The following is a 19,924-nucleotide window of genomic DNA, read 5'->3' as shown; positions in this document are numbered from 1 at the left end:
TGATCCATATGTAGCAGGAGACGCTTATTATGTCGGACGAAACAGTCTCGCTTTTATTTACAGTTCAATCAATCCCTTTATGAGTCATTTGTTAATCCATTAACGAGATTTGAACATCGGTAAACTACAGTATCTGTCGCCTCGATTGATATGATTTTCCTTCTCTTTCTTAATGTAATATATGCATATAAAATGTAATTCAAATCAACATTGATATATTTGTTTAGATTTAGTATCAAGACATCATATGTATAAATGAATACGAGGGTCATAGGTAAAGTCAGTTGACTGTAAAAGTTTTAAATTTATGATTAGATTTGTCAAAAGTCTACCATTATCACAACATGCAAAACATTCTATAAATACAAAATGTCTTTACAATGAACAATGTTGTCTGCTCTTCGGTCGGGTTTTTGTCTCTTGACGCACTACTTCTTGTCAGCTAATGAAATTAGTGTAATTCCTTTGAACATTACTTAGATTTGTCAAGCCAATGACACATGTGGCAGCAGTAATGATTTACCGTATACTTCTAGTATTTTGAAGCTCACTTGATTAGAAGCCTGAGTCAGTGGTTGGATATTATTCCATGTATAAGTCACGTAGTTCATGTAGCATTTAAATGCAGTGTCAACTTATTGATAGGTTGTGGTATCCATATTTGTGTGTTAAATGTGTAATGCAGTTATGTGTTGATGTGTTTTCATTTCGTCGCGATTTGATTTTGATATGACATTGTCATTTTCTCTTACGAGTTCTAGTTGTCCCTTGGTATATTCCTTCTGTTTTCTAAATGAACTATGATCATTAATTGTAATTGAAGTATGAGTTATTTAATTTTCTAATTGTCAATTTCCTGTTTAACCGCTTTACCATACCATCTGCCCCAGAGTATGACGATAGCGTATATCAGTTGATACATTAAGCTCGTGTATGTTCACACCGAACGGTCGCCATTTACTGAACAACTGTGTCATAGTGACTTTGTCGATACTACGTCAAAACTCACGTTATAAGCCGAAAAGCTTTGATATCCTAACTTTTGCTGAAGAACATATAATAAACTCACACTGTAATGCATTTTGATAACAATTATACGCTTTGTTTTTATCTCCTGACAACTCCATACATACTCCAAGTACTGTTAATGAATCAGATATCTTTTTAAGTCCTTTGACAAAATCGTCTTTCACTGCTGAGTATAAATCACGTAAAGCGTGTTGTCTGTTTAAAGTATTGCCCTGATGGTGGTAGCATAGAAATCTAAGGCAATGAGACATTGTAATTGGCGGTATAGAAAAGTCTCCGTATTCCACCTCAAGTTGTAGTTCTTTTGGTATTAATGAAGAGTGCTGCAAGTAATAAATTAGATCTATAGTGGCTATTTTCATCCTCTCATTTGATGTCCTTTTGTAATGGACATTATGCCTGTAACGGTTTATACATTGCTCCCAATAGATACAGTCCTTATACACTAAATCAGGTGAACATCTTGATAGAACATAATCTATCAGTTTGAGTGTTACGTTGTATTGTCCTGTCACATAATAAAAAGACGCATATAACAACCAACCCGAAACAGCATCTGTCTTGATACAGTCTTGTAAATGTTTATGATAACGTTTGTACATTTTATTTAATATGGTTGGTGGTAATAGAAGTTGTACTGCTAATGTACTAAATATAGCGTATTCATGTTTACATACACCAATAATGAACGGAGACGATTCTGACTTAATTAAAGATTCAATTAGTGCCATTGCTTTATAACACTGTGAAATATGAGTCGCAACCCAATATCCACTTATCCTGAAAAATAATAAGTCTAGCGTAATGAACGAAGATTCACTCTTTGTACTTACAAAAAGAGGATTTCCATCATGCGGCAGAAATAAATTCCTCGTCAATCTTTCAATTCCGCCAGACTGTATGGTGTTAAGTACACGTAGTACCATTTTATTGTTTTCCGGCGTGATCTTTTCAAGGAACATGTTGTGTTCAGGTATAAAATAATTTGGACAGTAACAGTTTTTTACCCATGATATCAATTTATTCAAGCAGAGAAAAAAACAAGTATATAATTTAGGTATTTGAAATGTGTCAATGTCCACTTCCTCTGAGACCCAGAATAAAGCCGTCTTCATAAAATACGAACACAATAACTCTTTGATATCATTATTTGTATTAATGATACGCTTTAATGTTATCTTGAGAAGAGCGTAACACAAGAATTGAGTATAATTAAACGAATGCACTAGTTGTTTTTCTGCCATGGAGAAAGACAATCTCCATAATATATTAGAAGCTGACACATTCTTCGGTCCTATAGGTACTAGCAAACATCCGTATTGTTTAATCTTGTCAATCACGACATTAGAGGGCCATTGCTTTCGACAACGCATTTCCCATGGACTTGCGTTGTAAGGTAAATATTTACTTCGTAGGCAGAATGCAAGATCATCATGTTGATCTGTATCGGTCAGACATGGACCGTGTGAAATAAGGTTAAGATGTGGCCATTTTTTCTTCATATTATTAACAAATCCATTAACTGAAAGATATAAACCTTTTGCAGTGCTCTCAAAGCATTTAGATGTTATATTATCAAAAAACTTATCCCCCGCAGCAAATAATCTCAGTCGAATAAAACCATAATGATTATTATCAGTCTCCATAACAAATATTGTTTGCAATGCTTTTTTACAACGATGAACAGATTTAGCATTTCGTACATTCCGTATGACAGCTGCTTCATTGAGTACGTACATTATATCTACATCACTTCCTGCTAAATCGAGTCCTTCTGCCAAACTTCCACTCGATATTTGTGTATTATCATTTATTTCATTAATAATCATATCTTGTAAAATAAATAATCTTTGTCTAGTACGTATATCTATTTCAGTACCGACTGTCCTTACTAAAAGTTCGAAAAATTCTTTTTCTCTTAATTCAATTTCAGGCCAAGGAGCGTGATCTACAACACATATAAGAAAATATTTTCATTGATGTATCATACAACAGTGAACTGACGTTTGTATATAAAACGTAATATCCAAAGATCTGTTTCAAGTAGATGAACATTTTGGCTAGAGTAAACCATGTATAGTAACTGACATTTTACATTGGCCTTGTACTAATTGACATGAAGTTAAGAAAAATATCGCCGGTAATTTCCAGAAAAATATTTAAAACAAAACGTTGAGTTCATTGAGCATACATTACATAAGCAAGATATGGAACAACGTTTTTTTAATGCTTTGTTTAGAATGTATATTAACAGAGCAATCATTTAGGTTTTGCAACTATTTTAATTCGAATACTTTATAGTTTAACTGTTATATGTCCATATGTGAAAATGACAAAAATCTTAAAAGAAACCCCAAAAAGATGAATTATTTTTCCATTTCTTGATCTGAATATCCTTTAAAACCACGTCATTCAATGCAAGTGCAATCTGTCGTGTTTTAACAACCCCAAACAAAATATAATATCATTGTACCTGCTCATAGTGAATTTTTTTTCTGATTGCAATGTTTTATGTAACCAACGAAAAGATAAAATATCTATCCAACAAGTAAATCTATCTAAATTTGTGAAGGTTGATTGTGTAGGTAAATTTTAATAGACACTTCAACCTAAACAAATTTATAGATTACAAACTAAGGGTTATCTCAACAAATAACTAGAAAACCGAACTGCCGCGGTATATCAACCCCAATACTGGATTTATTTGGCATTTTACGTTATTGTGTCAATGAAAATGTATGTTGTTTTAAACCGTTTTGTATCAATATATTGAAAGTGTCGTTATAATTACATTTCTGTGTATATATTTTACGTCAATCTTTACTCTGTTTTTACAAAAGTATTTCTCCTTTCAAGGAAGACATTAAAATCGGTTAATGACCATGTTTTTACAGGGGACCTCAATATCGTCCAGGGCAGAGAGGTAAAAAAACGTTTTGAAAAAAAGGCCCAAAGAATCGTTATAATAACATTTACATGTATGTGTATATATTTTACTTCAATCTTTACTCTGTTTTTACAAAAACATTTCCTCTTTCAAGGAAGACATTAAAATCGGTTAATGGCTATGTTTTAACAAGGGACCTCAATATCGTCCAGGACAGAGAGGTTAAAAACTTTTTGAAAAAAGGATCAAAATAATCGTTATAATAACAATTCTGTGTATATATTTTACGTCAATATTTACTCTGTTTTTGCACAAATATTTCCTCTTTTAAGGAAGACATTAAAATCGGTAAATGGCCATGTTATTACGGGGGACCTCAATATCGACTAGGACGGAGAGGTTAAAAACGTTTTGAAAAAAGGACCAAAATAATCGTTATAATAACAATTATGTGTATATATGTTACGTCAATTTTTACTCTGTTTTTGCACAAATATTTCCTCTTTTAAGGAAGACATTAAAATCGGTTAATGGCCATGTTATTACGGGGGACCTCAATATCGACTAGGACGGAGAGGTTAAAAACTTTTTGAAAAAGGACCAAAATATCATCCTCCATCTAAAATAGATTGGAAAGAGTGTCGTCAAATCACCAAAGATGCGCTTTGCTCGTTATGTAAAAAGTGGTGTAAACGGGTAAAATCTGATAAAAAAAAAATATCTTGATTCTCATTTATATGAATGTATGAATATTGTAGATAATAGAATATCACATTTTGATTTTTTTTTATTCAAAAGTAAATATTAAAGTACATTATACGGCTCTTTCCAGAATGAGAAATAAACTTCAAGAACTTTCAAAGTGGTTTGTGTTTGTACCGGCCGACAAAACAGCCAACAATGTGGTGGTGGTATGCCGTAAATACTACAAAACGTTCTTAAGAATGAAATTTTAAATTCATCTTCATTGAAGTTCATGCGCTCTACAGACAGTCATATAGTAAACAAAAATAGCATAACCATAGCAAAGCTTAAGGCTTCTTCTGAACATTTGAAGGTCCCTACTAACTATTGGCTACCTAAACTGCACAAACAACATTTAAATATCGTTTCACCTCGGCCTCTAGTAAGTGTTCTACCAAAACATAACTTTCAGTGCGTTTATCAAGTTCCTTAACTACTATAAAAGAGCTTATCATAACTCTTGTAATAAAATATTACTAATATGTTATATACATATATACATTCATGGATCTACAATCTGTCCATACCTGTATATTGGCATTGCACAAGGTCATGTGTTTCTCTGACTGTTTATGAAGTCTTTACACTAAATCCATTGGATGTTAGATGTGTACGGATAAATAATTTAGTCTTAGATGAATGGATTTTTGATTAGTTGTTTGTGGCTTTGACATAGCTGTCAGTTAACTGCGAGTACTCCCAAACCTGTACCTAGTGTTTTTGTTGTTATTGGGATGTACAAATACCCGGCTACATCCACTTGTATTTTTGTCCATTTGATGAGTTTTTCAACTGATTTTTATAGTTCGTTCTTATGTTGTATTGTTATGCCACTGTCCCAGGTAAGGGTAGGGTTGGATCCTGCTAACATGTTTAACCCCGCCACATTATGTAATATATGTGCCTGTCCCAAGTCAGGAGCCTCTAATTCAGTGGTTGTCGTTTGTTTATCTGTTACATATTTTTTTCGTTTATTTTTTTCATAAATTTTTCATAAGTTTTTCTCGTTTGAATTGTTTTACATTGTCATTTCGGGGTCTTTTATAGCTGACTATGCGGTATGGGCTTTGCTTATTGTTGAAGGCCGTACGGTACGGTAACCTATAGTTGTTAATTTCTGTGCCATTTTTGGTCTCTTGTGGAGATTTGTCTCATTGTCAATCATACTACATTTTTTTTTTTTTAATAATCAGTTGATTTTCTTTACAGAAGTTATTCATATCATCAATGAGATGATCCCATCCATCCACTTGCCATAGATCGTTAACATCATAATGAGACGTACACAATGTACCCAGCTAGTTTTTTCCAGACAGCATCATGACACATAAAAAAAACAAGAACTGTAAAAATCCGGAGCACCATATTCTAGCCTGATAGCAATGCCATTACAAGATTAAGGATTATTTGGATTCCCAAGGTACGTAGATACTGTCCTTGTTTCCGATTTCCTCGATCTGTAGTTAACTGTTTTATACCTTATGAACTTGTTTGTTTCTTTGTCTATCGTGTTTAAGTGATTGTGTTGTTCATTTAAAACTAAGAAGATACGGTATTATTACTAATGAGACAACCATCAATCAGAATCCAGTTACGTAGATGTACGTAACAATTAACAACACCCATTGCGAATAGTAAGCTTAAAATGACCTGGAAATGACTAAAGTAAAAAAAATCAAACGAGACAACTTATGTCTTCTACAAAACAAAAAACAAAAACAAGTCTTTACAACAAGAACCAAAAACAAGAACTTAGTTATAATGTGAACTAAGGAATTAGACTATTTACCGGATTTGTTACAACACTACGGGAGAGCAGGATCTGTTTACCCTTCCGGAGCACATGAAATCACCCCTAGTTTTTGGTGGGGTTCGTGTTGCTTATTCTTTAGTTTTTTATGTTGTTTCATATGTTCTATTGTTTGTCTGTTTGTCTTCTTTCATTTTTAGCCATGGCGTTGTCAGCTTATTTTCGATTTATTAGTTTGACGATCCCTCTGGTATCTTTCGTCCCTCTTTTATCAGGCTGCTGCCTTAGGACATTTAATTGCAAGTTTTGCTTAGTCAGAATCTAGTTATCATATGTAATTGTCTATTTTCTCTTCAAATGTTTATGTCATTGCACTGTTATTACCTTTATGGCAGTCAATACAATTCTGTAGGTATTCCAAATATTCATTTGAGGATTTGTCAGGGTATCTCAGGTTTAGTATCCACTGTTTATGTGTTTTCCGTCTATCTAAACAATCTTTGTACATTCGTTCAAACTGTTGGATTGTCAATCCAAAAACATCGTTTGAGATAACCATCCCTCCGTCTTCTGATTGGTAAATTAATGGTTTGTATTTGCGCCTTCCACGGTAAGGAAAACGTTTAACCCCGTATTTTTCCAAGTATGTAATTTTACTCATACCATACATATTCTTATCGTCTTCATTTTTTGGTTTCTGTTTTTTTTTGTCCATGATGAATCTAAAGATAGAAATCATGAAATACAATGAATTGTCACTTTAAGTTATTAATCGATCGATTTGAAATTTATCACCATTTTTTCGAGATTTGATGTTGCAAACTGCTGTTGACTGTTCTTGTGTTAAGTCATTAAAACGCTGATCATTATGAAAACTATGATAGGTGATCGTCATTGCCCGCATTTTAATTTTACCATGGAGGTATTATATTGACAATATAAAACTTCAATGATTTTTAAAAAATGCGAAATTTTGTTTATTTATCGCTACAATACAGAGACATTATCATCTATAATAGAATTGTATCCTGATTATCAGTTAATTTATTTTATTGCTATTCAAAAGAAAATCATTCAGATATTTCATTCGATTCAATTAGAATTTAAAAAAAAATCACTCTTTCGCAATAGACATGTCATTACTAGTAGAAAAATAAACCAACAACATATCACCCCCCTTTTTACACAATCTAAGTTGGTATAATAAATTACTTACAAAGTCTCTTGAATGCTACATACATGGTAATCTGATGATGACATTTCATTTGTGTCATACTTCATGCAGTTACAGTTATATTTCTATTTTGTATGAATGAAAATTTATAAGGTTTATAACTTGATTAATTAGTGAGTTTTATTTCACATTTTATTTAAGCCGTAAGGCGTATTAAAAACTGAACGCATTAGCAAAGAATATCCCACTTTAGTTGGGTAGATAAATTAGGATGCTAAGTTTTGCAAATCTGTAGAAAGTAAATTACTTTTTGAGGTATATAATTAGTTATCAAAGGTACCAGTATTATAATTTAATACGCCAGACACGCGTTTCGTCTACATAAGACTCATTTGTGACGCTCATATCAAAATAGTTATAAAGCCAAACAAATAAAAAGTTGAAGAGCATTGAGAATCCAAAATTCCAAAAAGTTGTGCCAAATACAGCTAAGGTAATCTATGCCTGGAATAAGAAAATCCTTAGTTTTTCGAAAAATTCAATGTTTTGTTAACAGCGAATTTATAAAAATGACCACATAGTTGATATTCATGTCAATACCGTAGTGCTGACTAATGGGCAGGTAATACCCTCGGAGATGAAACGTCCACCAGCAGAGGCATCGCCCCAGTGGTGTAAATAGTTATCAAAGGTACCAGGATTATAATTTAGTACGCCAGACGCGCGTTTCGTCTACATAGGACTCATCAGTGACGCTCATATCAAAATAGTTATCAGTCCAAACAAAGTTGAAGATCAGATAATGTCGATGCCACTGCACGTTTTGTTCCCTAGAGTATTACCAGTCCAGTAGTCAGCACTTCGGTGTTGACATGAATATCAATTATATGATCATTTTTTTTTTAGATTTCCTGTTTCAAAACTATGAACTTTTCGAAAGAACTAAGGATTTTCTTATCCCAGGAAGAGATTACCGTAGTCGTATTCGGCACATTTTTTTTGGAATTTCGGGTCCTCAATACTCTTCAACTTTGTACTTTGGCTCTATAACTATTTTGATCTGAGCGCCACTGATGAGTCATATGTAGAAGAAACGCGCGTGTGTCGTATTGTACCTTTTAAGAATGTTCTTGTCGCAAAAGACACCTCGGGATGTTCTACGACAAGAAAAACCTTAAAATATATATTATCTATAACGTATACTTGCAAATAAACGACTCATTGACCTACTAACAAGTTAGATATATGGCAGAGGTACAATTTTACAACCTATATAATATATTACTAGTTTTGATCATCTCATTATAGTTTCTTAGTTTTCTAAAGACCTTTTTCATCCATATCATCGAATAGACGTCATTGCGTAATTAGTTTGATCAAAACGAAATAGTGTTTTAACTAAAATAAACTAACTAAATATGCATGTATCAAGTCAATGGAACACCAATGTACAGCATACCACAACAACTTAATTACTTAATCACATAGGACATCAATGCTTGAAATTGGAAAATTGAACATACACAGAATGTTGTCATGAATATTGGTATGATAAAATGGATTTTCATCAAAGTTGTTTATGTATTTTTGTGGACACATTTGAGATGTAAGTAAAATGTATAGAATAAGAGATGTTCGCTCATCGTGTTTTGGAAAGTTTGTCAGATTTTCGGTTATGAATTTTCTTCGGAGTTTGGTATTTTTTTATTGCGATGTTTATTAGTAGTGGAAACTTTAACATGTAAATGAAACCATTAAAATGGGTTGATATCAAACGATTCAGCATTATGCAGTCAATTTCTACAGACCGGGTGATCGATTTGAACCGTAAATATTTTCTACAATGATCAAATTGAAAATGTTTCCTTAAAAGTACTGAAATGAGAAAACAAGTAAAACCTATAAATCTGATTGCCTGTTTATATTATATCACTTAACGTTAAACAAACATGGAAGACAGAAAATAACAATAAACTTATGACACAAGATTTCATTATCTTGAATAGGCGCTTATAGACAGTGGTTATCATTAACACGCACGATTTTAGTATTTGGGATAGACACTTAAAGACAGTGGCTGTCATTAACACGTACGAGTTAATTATTTGAAGTAGTCACTTAAAGACAGTGGCTGTCATTAACACGTACGATTTCATTATTTTGGATATGCACTTGTGCACGTACGGAAGTTGTATAAGGAAGCAGAAACATAAAAAAAACCATTCTAGGAAATGAATTTTCAAGTATTTGTCCATATCATATCTGCTTTTGTTTTTCTTTGAAACGTTGAGATCGGAAGCTACTGGTTAAAAGTATAAATAACCTGCATGTATGAACTTTAAGGGGATTGAAACATTACTCTACTAAATCATACCTGGACACAGCACTTCTTTTTTTGTAAATACATTTCTTGGTGGAAAAATGTAATGACCCAATGAATAATGGTATTTTTGTTTTTTTGATACCTGACACTTTTCGTCCTTATTTTAAAGTTTTATGGGACACACTGTTTATTGTACGTTTATAACTTTGAAAGTATCAAATGGGAAAATTAAAGAACTGAATACCGTCAATGTATAATTCAGGATATTTGTATTGCTTGCCAATGACGCAAATATCCATAGAGTAAAGGGCAGCCATATGAGCTACTATATGTCATCGTTTTGTCCTAAAAAAAATAAGCACAACCCATACTATGAAAAGATAAAACAAAGGAGCCCTAAAAACACATTGTGATATAGAAAAAAAAGATTGCTCTATTCTGATTTTTCAAGTGTATATTTACAATGTGAAGGATTTGAATTTGAGAAATGAACATATGACGAATGTTAAACAGGATTGTGGAAATGACAGGTAAAATCATAAATTGATAACTGTAAACTTCGTTGTAGAAAATGTTCATGTGCATACTTCAATTGTGAATTACAGGATGGCGTTAATAGAAAAGGTTCATAATTTAGTGACGTTTCTATTTTATTCATGTCGCCGATAGTCTAAATTAAGCCAAACGTGTTCAAAACTCGACGTGAACTGGATAGAATAATTCCCTACGAAGAAAGACAAGCGTTCAACGATGAATGCAAAATCCGTCAACTTACATATTAAATCAGATGCCTTAATTGGTGAAGTCATAAAATCAAATAAGTTCGAAAACATGTTGGCCGCAATTTAAACGGAAATATCAATGGTGTGTATATTAAAAAAAGCATTTGCAACTTTACAACTTTTAATCGAATGTATTTAGGGTATACATTGTGTCATGAGATACACAAGCAAAATAATGTTCAGTTATTAAGTCAAGTATGTAAGTCATAAATTGTTACAGTTAATGCGCTTTATTCCTATTTATCTTTTCATAAAGAATGCTGTTTTACTGTATATGGAGTTGTCTCCAATTAGCGCAATCGGAGCCCGTTGAGAAGATGCCTATGCTAACCATGTAACGTACAAAGATCGGAACAATAGTTAAGCTGTACACGATAAACACAACCCATATCGTTATCGAGCCAGTTGTGTCCCATTCATTTGATGTTTTGAGCTTTTGAGGTTGCCATTTTGTAGAGGAATGCTCCGTTTTAAATTTCCCTTGGAGTTTGGTATTTTTGTTATTTGACTTTTTATAGAAAAGGCTTCCATGTGACAAAATGTGCCAAACGTAATGGTATAAAACAAGGACAATGAACGGATACACAAATATGACAGACAGCAACAAAATACAACTACAAAATTACAGGTTTCTTTGTTTAGACAGAGTAATAAAAATCAATGCGGCGTTTTGACCAAAATGCATCTACATTTGAATAAAAAATGTGTAAATAGTAAAATCTTCATCATTTGGAGCTCTTGGTTTTTTAAATGAAAATTAACAATTGGGAAGCTAAAATCATTTCTTGATTTAACATGGTTTAATAGCTAGCTAAACCTTTCACTTGTATGACAGTCGCATCAAATTATATTATATTGACAACGATGCGAGAACAAAACACACAGACATAATTGGTTATGTTAAAATGTCAATAATACAGCATACGAAACAATCCATACATACATGTAATACAGAAGCACAAATGTCATACAAAACAAGCATATTAGTATTACCGGTAATTAAAGACAAGAATACAAAAAATTACCTTAGTACTAAAACACAATGACGGGATGTACAGAGACACATCATATATGTAACGGAGAAACATAAACAGGTATATAGATAAGGCACATAGCAAAAATGAAAGACGAGCAACAAACAATTTTTTGAAGTAACAGCAAAATGCATATAGACAGAGTACATTATCAAAATGAAAGACAAGATTACGAGAATATCATAAACAATAATGACAGAATGTACAAGTACAAGTATCTTAGTACCAATAAAACAACACAGATACTGAGCAAAGATGTACAAAAAGGCATATATCAAATGTAACAACCTCATTCATTGCTTTCTTACTTTTGAATTTTATTTATATATGTTAAATCTACCCATAAACGGTTTTAAGCACGAATAACAAAATGGCCAGACCAAAATGGTTCATCGTGCGAATGGTGTCAGAAGTAAACATCACACAGGATAGAATTATTAAATAATGTCGTTCAAAGTATGAAAATAATATATTCTGTAGTTCTTTAGGCATATCCTCTGCAGAGTGATAATAAGAAGTTTTATTTCCTTCTTGACGCTGGGCTATAGCTTATTATATGTGAACAAAACAAAAAGACACACTAGGTAAAAATGTCAAAAATAGGGGTACAGTAGTCAGCATTGTGTTAACATCTTAATCATAATAAAAACAAAAAAATGTAACATCGAAGCACAAAAAAGCATACACCAATTTTAACAACCCCATTTTGCTTTTACAATATAAGATATATGTAAAATCCACCCATAAAGGATACGTTATTCTGTGTAATAGAAATCAAGAGCTAGCATGGCAATCTACTTGTTTTTTGTGCGTTCTAATAATTATGGTTATCATTATCACTAGTAGAAGTATGTGTCTGGTGTTTTTTCAAAGTAAAAGTAAGAACTAGGTTTGTTATTAGCAAAATGATATAATTGTGTCTTATTTTTCTGGACCTTTTTTATATATAAATTATGAATACGTACAAATAGAGGTTCGATTTCCTTAAATCAATCTCTGGTTATCGTAGATTAAACAAAACCGACCGCAAGAGATATGCTATGTAATAAAAAAAAAAACACAATTTACATGTCAGGGTTTATAGACAAAGTGCTTAACACGACGATCGGTTAAAAAAGGACGTGAAAAGTGGCAAGACCTCACTATTGATTATATTTATATTTACAGATAACAGATGTAATATTATAATCTGATTGCAGACATAATATATGTGATTGATCTGTTAATGAAGCACTGAAGTATACTTGTTGCATTAAAACGAAGCCAGTTAACATACGTCTAAACTTTGACCTTATGAAACATTATGCAAAGTTGAAGATGAAATCTATATTTCTTGTCGAATAACTTTTACTGCAATAAAATAAAACTCACCTTTCCATCTGTACAAGATCATTCACAGTCGTGATATCAGCTTATCATACCACCTCTATTATATACTACTACATAACAGACTAAATTAACAGAGAAATTTCAATTGGCTAATTGTTTTAACACAAAGATGGGAAGATAGTTATTATAAGTGTTAAACACTTGACAATGTCTAACTATACATTAAGGGAAAAACATAAAATTGAATAAAACATTTTCTACGTAGGAAGATGCCTGTGCCGAGTTGAGAATATGACAGTTGTTGTCCATTCGTTTGATGTGTTTGGGTGTTTGATTTTGCCATTTGAATTTGGAATTTCCTTTTTTATTTTTATACTTTTCAGTGACTTAGCTAAAGCAATATACATGGAGAGTGTCGCAAAATTAAAAAAGACACAACACAAATTTTCATAATGAAATGGGGATTAAGCTGAAATCTTATCATACCACCTCTATTATATACTAGTACATAAAAGACTAAAAAGTATGAAAAAGGAAAGACGAAAACTTCTTTATTGAAATTAACAGAGAAATTTCAATTGGCTCATTGTTTTAACACAAAGATGGGAAGATGGTTATTATAAGTGTTTAACACTTGACAATGTCTAAATATACGTTAAGGAAAAAACATAAAATTGAATAAAACATGTAAGTAATTTCGAGGATTTCGACTTTTTCATTTGGTCATAATTTATGATAAAATAAATTGCTTTTGAATCTGGGTTTTTATTTCATGTTAGCAATCACCTATTTAATGTCATGAAACCGTATAGCGGGTTATTTTCGCGGGTGTAAAATTTCACGATTTTCATTGAATGAGGTATACGAAATATTTTGGCGGTTATTATTTTGGCGGATTCGAAACATTCATCAAGACTTTTGAACGTGCCGTTTTAAATTAGCGGAATGTATTTTGGCTACTTTTTTCTCTCCTCAAAAGAAACGAAAATTTTCACCCCTCGAAAATAACCCGCTATACGGTATTTGTTCCAGTGAAACTTTTCATCAATTGGCTTTATTTTCATCCCTACCATATTGAAGGTTTGTTTTGATTTTGCTTTTAAGGCTTACTCGTGTATTCGTTGTTTTTTCATTGCTTTGTCAATTCTCTGTCTGATTTATGAACTTTAAATCTCCCATTATTTTAACACAATCAATCTTGGAACAGCCCTTAACAAAAACCTTTTTGGGCATATCGATCCTTCATATTGTAGCAATCTGCAGCGTCAACATTTAGTTTCTACTTGCATATTACATATATGCATGTATCATAACAGCTATCATAAATAACTTTGTCAAAAATGATGCGCAAGACAGGATTTAAAAAGAAATGAACATGGTTGAAATATTCAGTAGACTACCTTTTAGAGATATAGCCCTTTCACTGGTGATTAACTGATAATCGTAACTAGAATTATTAAACAAATGAGATTTAAGGTTGCTAGAATTATTTCTGATATATTTAGACCATAAGATTACTTGAATGCTGGTTAACATTTTTGTCATTTGGTCTAAATGGATATTTCTCTCATTGGCACTTATACTATTTTCCCTTATTTTCATATTTTCCCTTATTTTCATATTTTCCTTTTATGCTAAAGGGACTGGTTTAACATACAACACACATGCAAGACTAGTAGTATAATTGTATGTGATAATAAATGTAAAGAAAATATAACGAATACGAAAACTTAATTCTAGTTCAATGTAAATACGGCCGGAATATCAAAACAAATCAATTTATATATATACGGCTTATTTTGTTATATTTTGTTTTATTTTTAAAGATTTATTCTATGTAATACATATAACTATTGCAACGATTTATGATTGACTTTTTATACCAGATTTGGAAAATGTAATTTTGAAAAGTTGCTTTTGTTGCGGCTGTCGTGCAGGTACGAGGTTTAGCTGGCTATAAAACCAGGTTCAATCCGCCATTTTTCTACGTAGGAAGATGCCTGTGCCGAGTCGAGAATATAACAGTTGTTGTCTATTCGTTTGATGTGTTTGGGTGTTTTATTTTGACATTTGATTTGGGAACTGGGAATTTCCTTTTTGAATTTTTTACTTTTCAGCCATTTAGCTTAAGCGATATACCCGAGGAGTGTCGCAAAATTAAAAAAGACAAAACACAAATTTTCATAATGAAATCGGGATAAAGCTGATAAATCTTTGACATCGTCGTTTTTGTTAATGATGTGATTTAATGTTATCTTGAGCAGACCGTGACATAAGAATTGAGTGAAATTAAATGAATGCACAAGTTGTTTTTCTCCCATAGAGAAAGACAGTCTCAATAATATATTAGAATCTGGCACATTCTTAGGTCATATGGGTACAAGCAAACATCAATATTGTTTAACCACTACATAAGGGGGCATTTGCAGTCGATATCGCAATACCCATGGAACTCCGTTTTATTTTTATTTATTTTTTACCTCGTTAACAAAATGCAAAATCTATAGTCTGCTTTATATTGGATAGACAGGGCCCATGGAATATAAACTTTTCATGTGGATTTTGATTCTTTTCATCATTTAGACTTTTATCAACTGATAAATATATACCTGTTTTAGCAATGTAACCACAGGCTCATGTGATGGGCTCTGGTAAAGAGGATAAGACCTGCACGCACCTATGATACATCTCTATGGTGACGTAACCTGAAGTCTAACTCATATAATAGGCTATTATACAGATACATACATGTATAAGTGTCACTGTGACCTGCAGGTAGAAACAAAAGATTAATGTTTTATATGAAAAAGTGTGACCTGAAGGCAAACATGGTACAAATAACTTTTGATGTGACCTGCAGGCACCTATGATAGGATATGGAACATACAAAATCGGTGTGGCCTACAGGCACTTAAGAGATAACTGTATTGTATTTGAAGCTTTAAGGACGTCCATCGGTAGTTTTACTGTCGCCAATATCCGTTTACGGGTATTTGCGACAGTAAAACTACCGATGGACGTCCGGAAAGCTTCAAATACAATACAGTTATCTCTATTTCAATGCAAAACAATTTCATTATTAAATTTCAATCATGATTTAAGTGTAAAATCTTCATTAAAGAAAATTCCGCGAAAGATGTTATCTTCTTAGGGCTCTACACTAGGTGACGTCATAGGTAAGCTTCCGGCGTCAAACATAAACACCGGGCGTTTTCTGGCTTCTGTGCCGCTTCAGAATGTAATAAAATTTGATAAAAAGCCATTGTTACAAAATTATTGCATTAGAATTACGATTAACATGCACGCATTATGATAGGATACGTTAAATACAGAAGCGGTGTGGACCTACAGGCAATTATGGTCAATTTTCAGTCTATTTAACATAGTCTATTATTCAAACCAATGATATAGATCTATGCTGACACCTATGATAGAATATGGAACAGAAAAAGCGGTTTGACCTTCAGGCACCTATAGAATAAATCTGCAGGCACTATGATAAGAAGCCGTGTGACCTACAGTCATTTATGATGGAATATAGTAAATAAAAAACTGTGTGACCTACAGACACCGACGATAGGCTATGTTATAAATAGATAGCATTGTGACATGCAGGCTCCTATGATAGGCTTAGGTACAGACATATGGCGATATGGCATGTTAACACGTATGATATGCTATGGTACTGATAAATAGCAGTGTGGCCAGCAGGCTTATATGATAAGCTAAGGTGCTGATCATAAGTATAATAACCTACAGGCACCAGTGATAACTGCGAGTATTCTCAGATCTGTAATTGGTGTTTTTTTGTTTGTTATGCGCATGTACAGGTACCCATCCACGTCCACTTTGGGTTTTGTTAGATGTATTTCTATTTGTACTCATTTGATGAGTTAAGCCTTTTTCATTTATTGTTTGTAGTTTGTTCTTATATTTTACTGTTAGTGTTAAACCACGGTCCCAGGTTAGAGTATAATTGTATGTTATAATAAATGTAAAGAAAATATAACGAATACGAAAACTTAATTTTAGTTCAATGTGAATACGGCTGGAATATCAAAACAAATCAATTTATATATATACGGCTTATTTTGTTTTATTTTTAATGATTTATTCTATGTAACACATACAACTATTCCAACGATTTATGATTGAATTTTTATACCAGATTTGGAAAATGTAATAAAATATTTTGAAAAGTTGCTTTTGTTGCGGCTGTCGTGCAGGTACGAGGTTTAACCAGGTTCAATCCGTCATTTTTCTACGTAGGAAGATGCCTGTGTCGAGTCGAGAATATAACAGTTGTTGTCTATTCGTTTGATGTGTTTGGGTGTTTTATTTTGACATTTGATTTGGGAATTGGGAATTTCCTTTTTGAATTTTTTACTTTTTAGCTACTTAGCTTAAGCGATATACACGAGGAGTGTCGCAAAAATTAAAAAAAAAAACACAACACAAATTTTCAAAATGAAATCGGGATAAAGCTGATAAATCTTTGACATCGTCGTTTTTGTTAATGATGAACTTTAATGTTATCTTGAGCAGACCGTAACATAAGAATTGAGTGAAATTAAATGAATGCACAAGTTGTTTTTCTCCCATAGTGAAAGACAGTCTCTATAATATATTAGAATCTGGCACATTCTTAGGCCATATGGGTACAAGCAAACATCCATATTGTTTAACCACTACATAAGGGGGCAATTGCAATCGATATCGCAATACCCATGGAACTGCGTTTTATTTTTATTTATTTTTTACTTCGTTAACAAAATGCAAAATCTATAGTCTGCTTTATATTGGATAGACAGGGTCCATGGAATATAAACTTTTCATGTGGATTTTGATTCTTTTCGACATTGAAACGTTTATCAACTGATAAATATATACCTGTTTTAGCAGTGTAACCTACAAACTCATGTGATGGGCTCTGGTAAAGAGGATAAGACCTGCACGCACCTATGATACAGCTCTATGGAGACGAAACCTGAAGTCTAACTCATATGATAGGCTATTATACAGATATATACATGTATAAGTGTCACTGTGACCTGCAGGTAACAAAAGACTAATGTTTCATATGAAAAAAGTGTGACCTGAAGGCAAACATGGTACAAATAATGTTTGATGTGACCTGCAGGCACCTATAATAGGATATGGAACATACAAAATCGGTGTGGCCTACAGGCACTTACGATTAACATGCACGCATTATGATAGAATACGTTACATACAAAAGCGGTGTGGACCTATTATGGTCAATCTTCAGGCTCCTGTGATAGGCTTAGGTACAGACATATGGCGATATGGCATGTAACCACGTATGATATGCTATGGTACTGATAAATAGCAGTGTGGCCAGCAGGCTTATATGATAAGCTAAGGTGCTGATCATAAGTATAATAACCTACAGGCACCAGTGATAACTGCGAGTATTCTCAGATCTGTAATTGGTGTTTTTTGTTTGTTATGCGCATGTACAGGTACCCTTCCACGTCCACTTTGGGTTTTGTTAGATGTATTTCTATTTGTACTCATTTGATGAGTTAAGCCTTTTTCATTTAATGTTTGTAGATTGTTCTTATATTTTACTGTTAGTGTTAAACCACGGTCCCAGGTTAGAGGATGGCTTAGTCCTCCAAACTAGTTTGACCCCGCCACATTCTGTATGTGTCTGTCCGCAGTCAAACGCTGGTAATTTAGTGGTTGTCATTAATTGCTCTGATACATATTTGTTTTTCATCTATTATTTTGTACTTAGATTTGCTGACTATGCGGTATGGGCTTTACTCATTGTAAAAGTCGTAAGGGAACCTATAGTGGTTGATTTCTGTGTCATTTGGTCTGTTGTTGAGAATTGCAATCATACCTGCAAGCACCTACCATACAGATGTATAAATGAAAGTGTGACATGCAGGCACCTTTACTAGTGTATAATGCAGAGCTATGGAGACTTGCAGGCACATTATACAGGCTATGTTACAGATAATTAGCAGTGTGATCTGCAGACTCAAATGATAGACTATGTTACAGATCTTAAATGATGTGATCTGCAAGCACCTATTGTACTCAATGGTCATCGTTTGTTCATGTCTGTCATATTTGTTTTCCGTTAATTGGTTTGTTATAAATTAGGACTTTAGTTCTCTCAATTGCAATGTTATATATTTTTATCACCGGGGCCTTTTATAGCTGACCATATGATATTGGTTTTTCCCTTTGTTGCAGATTGCCTTTAATTGCCTATAATTTTTTACATTCATTTTTTTTAAACTGGTGGAGAGTCGTCTCAATTGCAATCATTCCTCATCTTCTTATTTTAATATTGCTCGCTAGCTGGTACATGACAGCATTATAAGCTAAAGTAATACCTTCTTTTGGTCGAAGTCATTAGTAAAGCAGGAAACCAAAAAATGAAGGAAGATAATATAAATATTGTGAAACAAGTTTGTTACTGTTTTTTCGTGTGTTCACTCAAGGTAGTAGGACAGCAAACCATGCTAGACCCTCATTGGTAATCAAGGTTGTTAAACACCTGTCATACAGGTTAGTTGAACACTATGTTTTCAGGTTATAGGCGTTTTGAATTGTCTATTTCATTTCAGTTAGGTATCTCTAGATAAAAGAAGATGTGGTATGAGTGCCAATGAGACAAATCACAATTTGTAAAAGAAAAAACCGTTATAGGTCAAAATACGGTCTTCGACACGAAACCTAAGCTCCGCCAAACAGCATGCTATGAGGGCCCAAATAAATATAAACGTAGTCGGGACAAATCACACTCCTCTCACCCTGCTCTTGTAAACGTGTACATTTATTGTTTTGATTAAAATGAACTTGACAAAAAAAAAAAAAAATTGAATTAGAAAAAT

The 19,924-nt window shown here is 32.9% G+C and overlaps 1 protein-coding gene across 1 annotated transcript; it reads right to left on the bottom strand.

The window, feature by feature from the left end:
* Positions 1-206: 206 nt before the first annotated feature.
* Positions 207-13,170, bottom strand: LOC139511734 (uncharacterized). Its single transcript, XM_071298776.1, has 3 exons — positions 13,095-13,170; positions 6,795-7,132; positions 207-2,977 (listed from the first exon to the last, which is right to left on the bottom strand). Exons 1-3 carry the CDS (start codon positions 13,100-13,102, stop codon positions 1,011-1,013), a joined length of 2,313 nt encoding a protein of 770 aa, XP_071154877.1. The 5' UTR covers positions 13,103-13,170; the 3' UTR covers positions 207-1,010.
* Positions 13,171-19,924: the final 6,754 nt, after the last annotated feature.

The sequence above is a fragment of the Mytilus edulis genome, chromosome 2 (genome assembly GCF_963676685.1).
Source record: "Mytilus edulis chromosome 2, xbMytEdul2.2, whole genome shotgun sequence".
Taxonomy (NCBI): Eukaryota; Metazoa; Mollusca; class Bivalvia; order Mytilida; family Mytilidae; genus Mytilus; species Mytilus edulis.
Note: the sequence above shows the minus strand (reverse complement) of the source record. Positions and strands in the feature narration are given on the sequence as shown.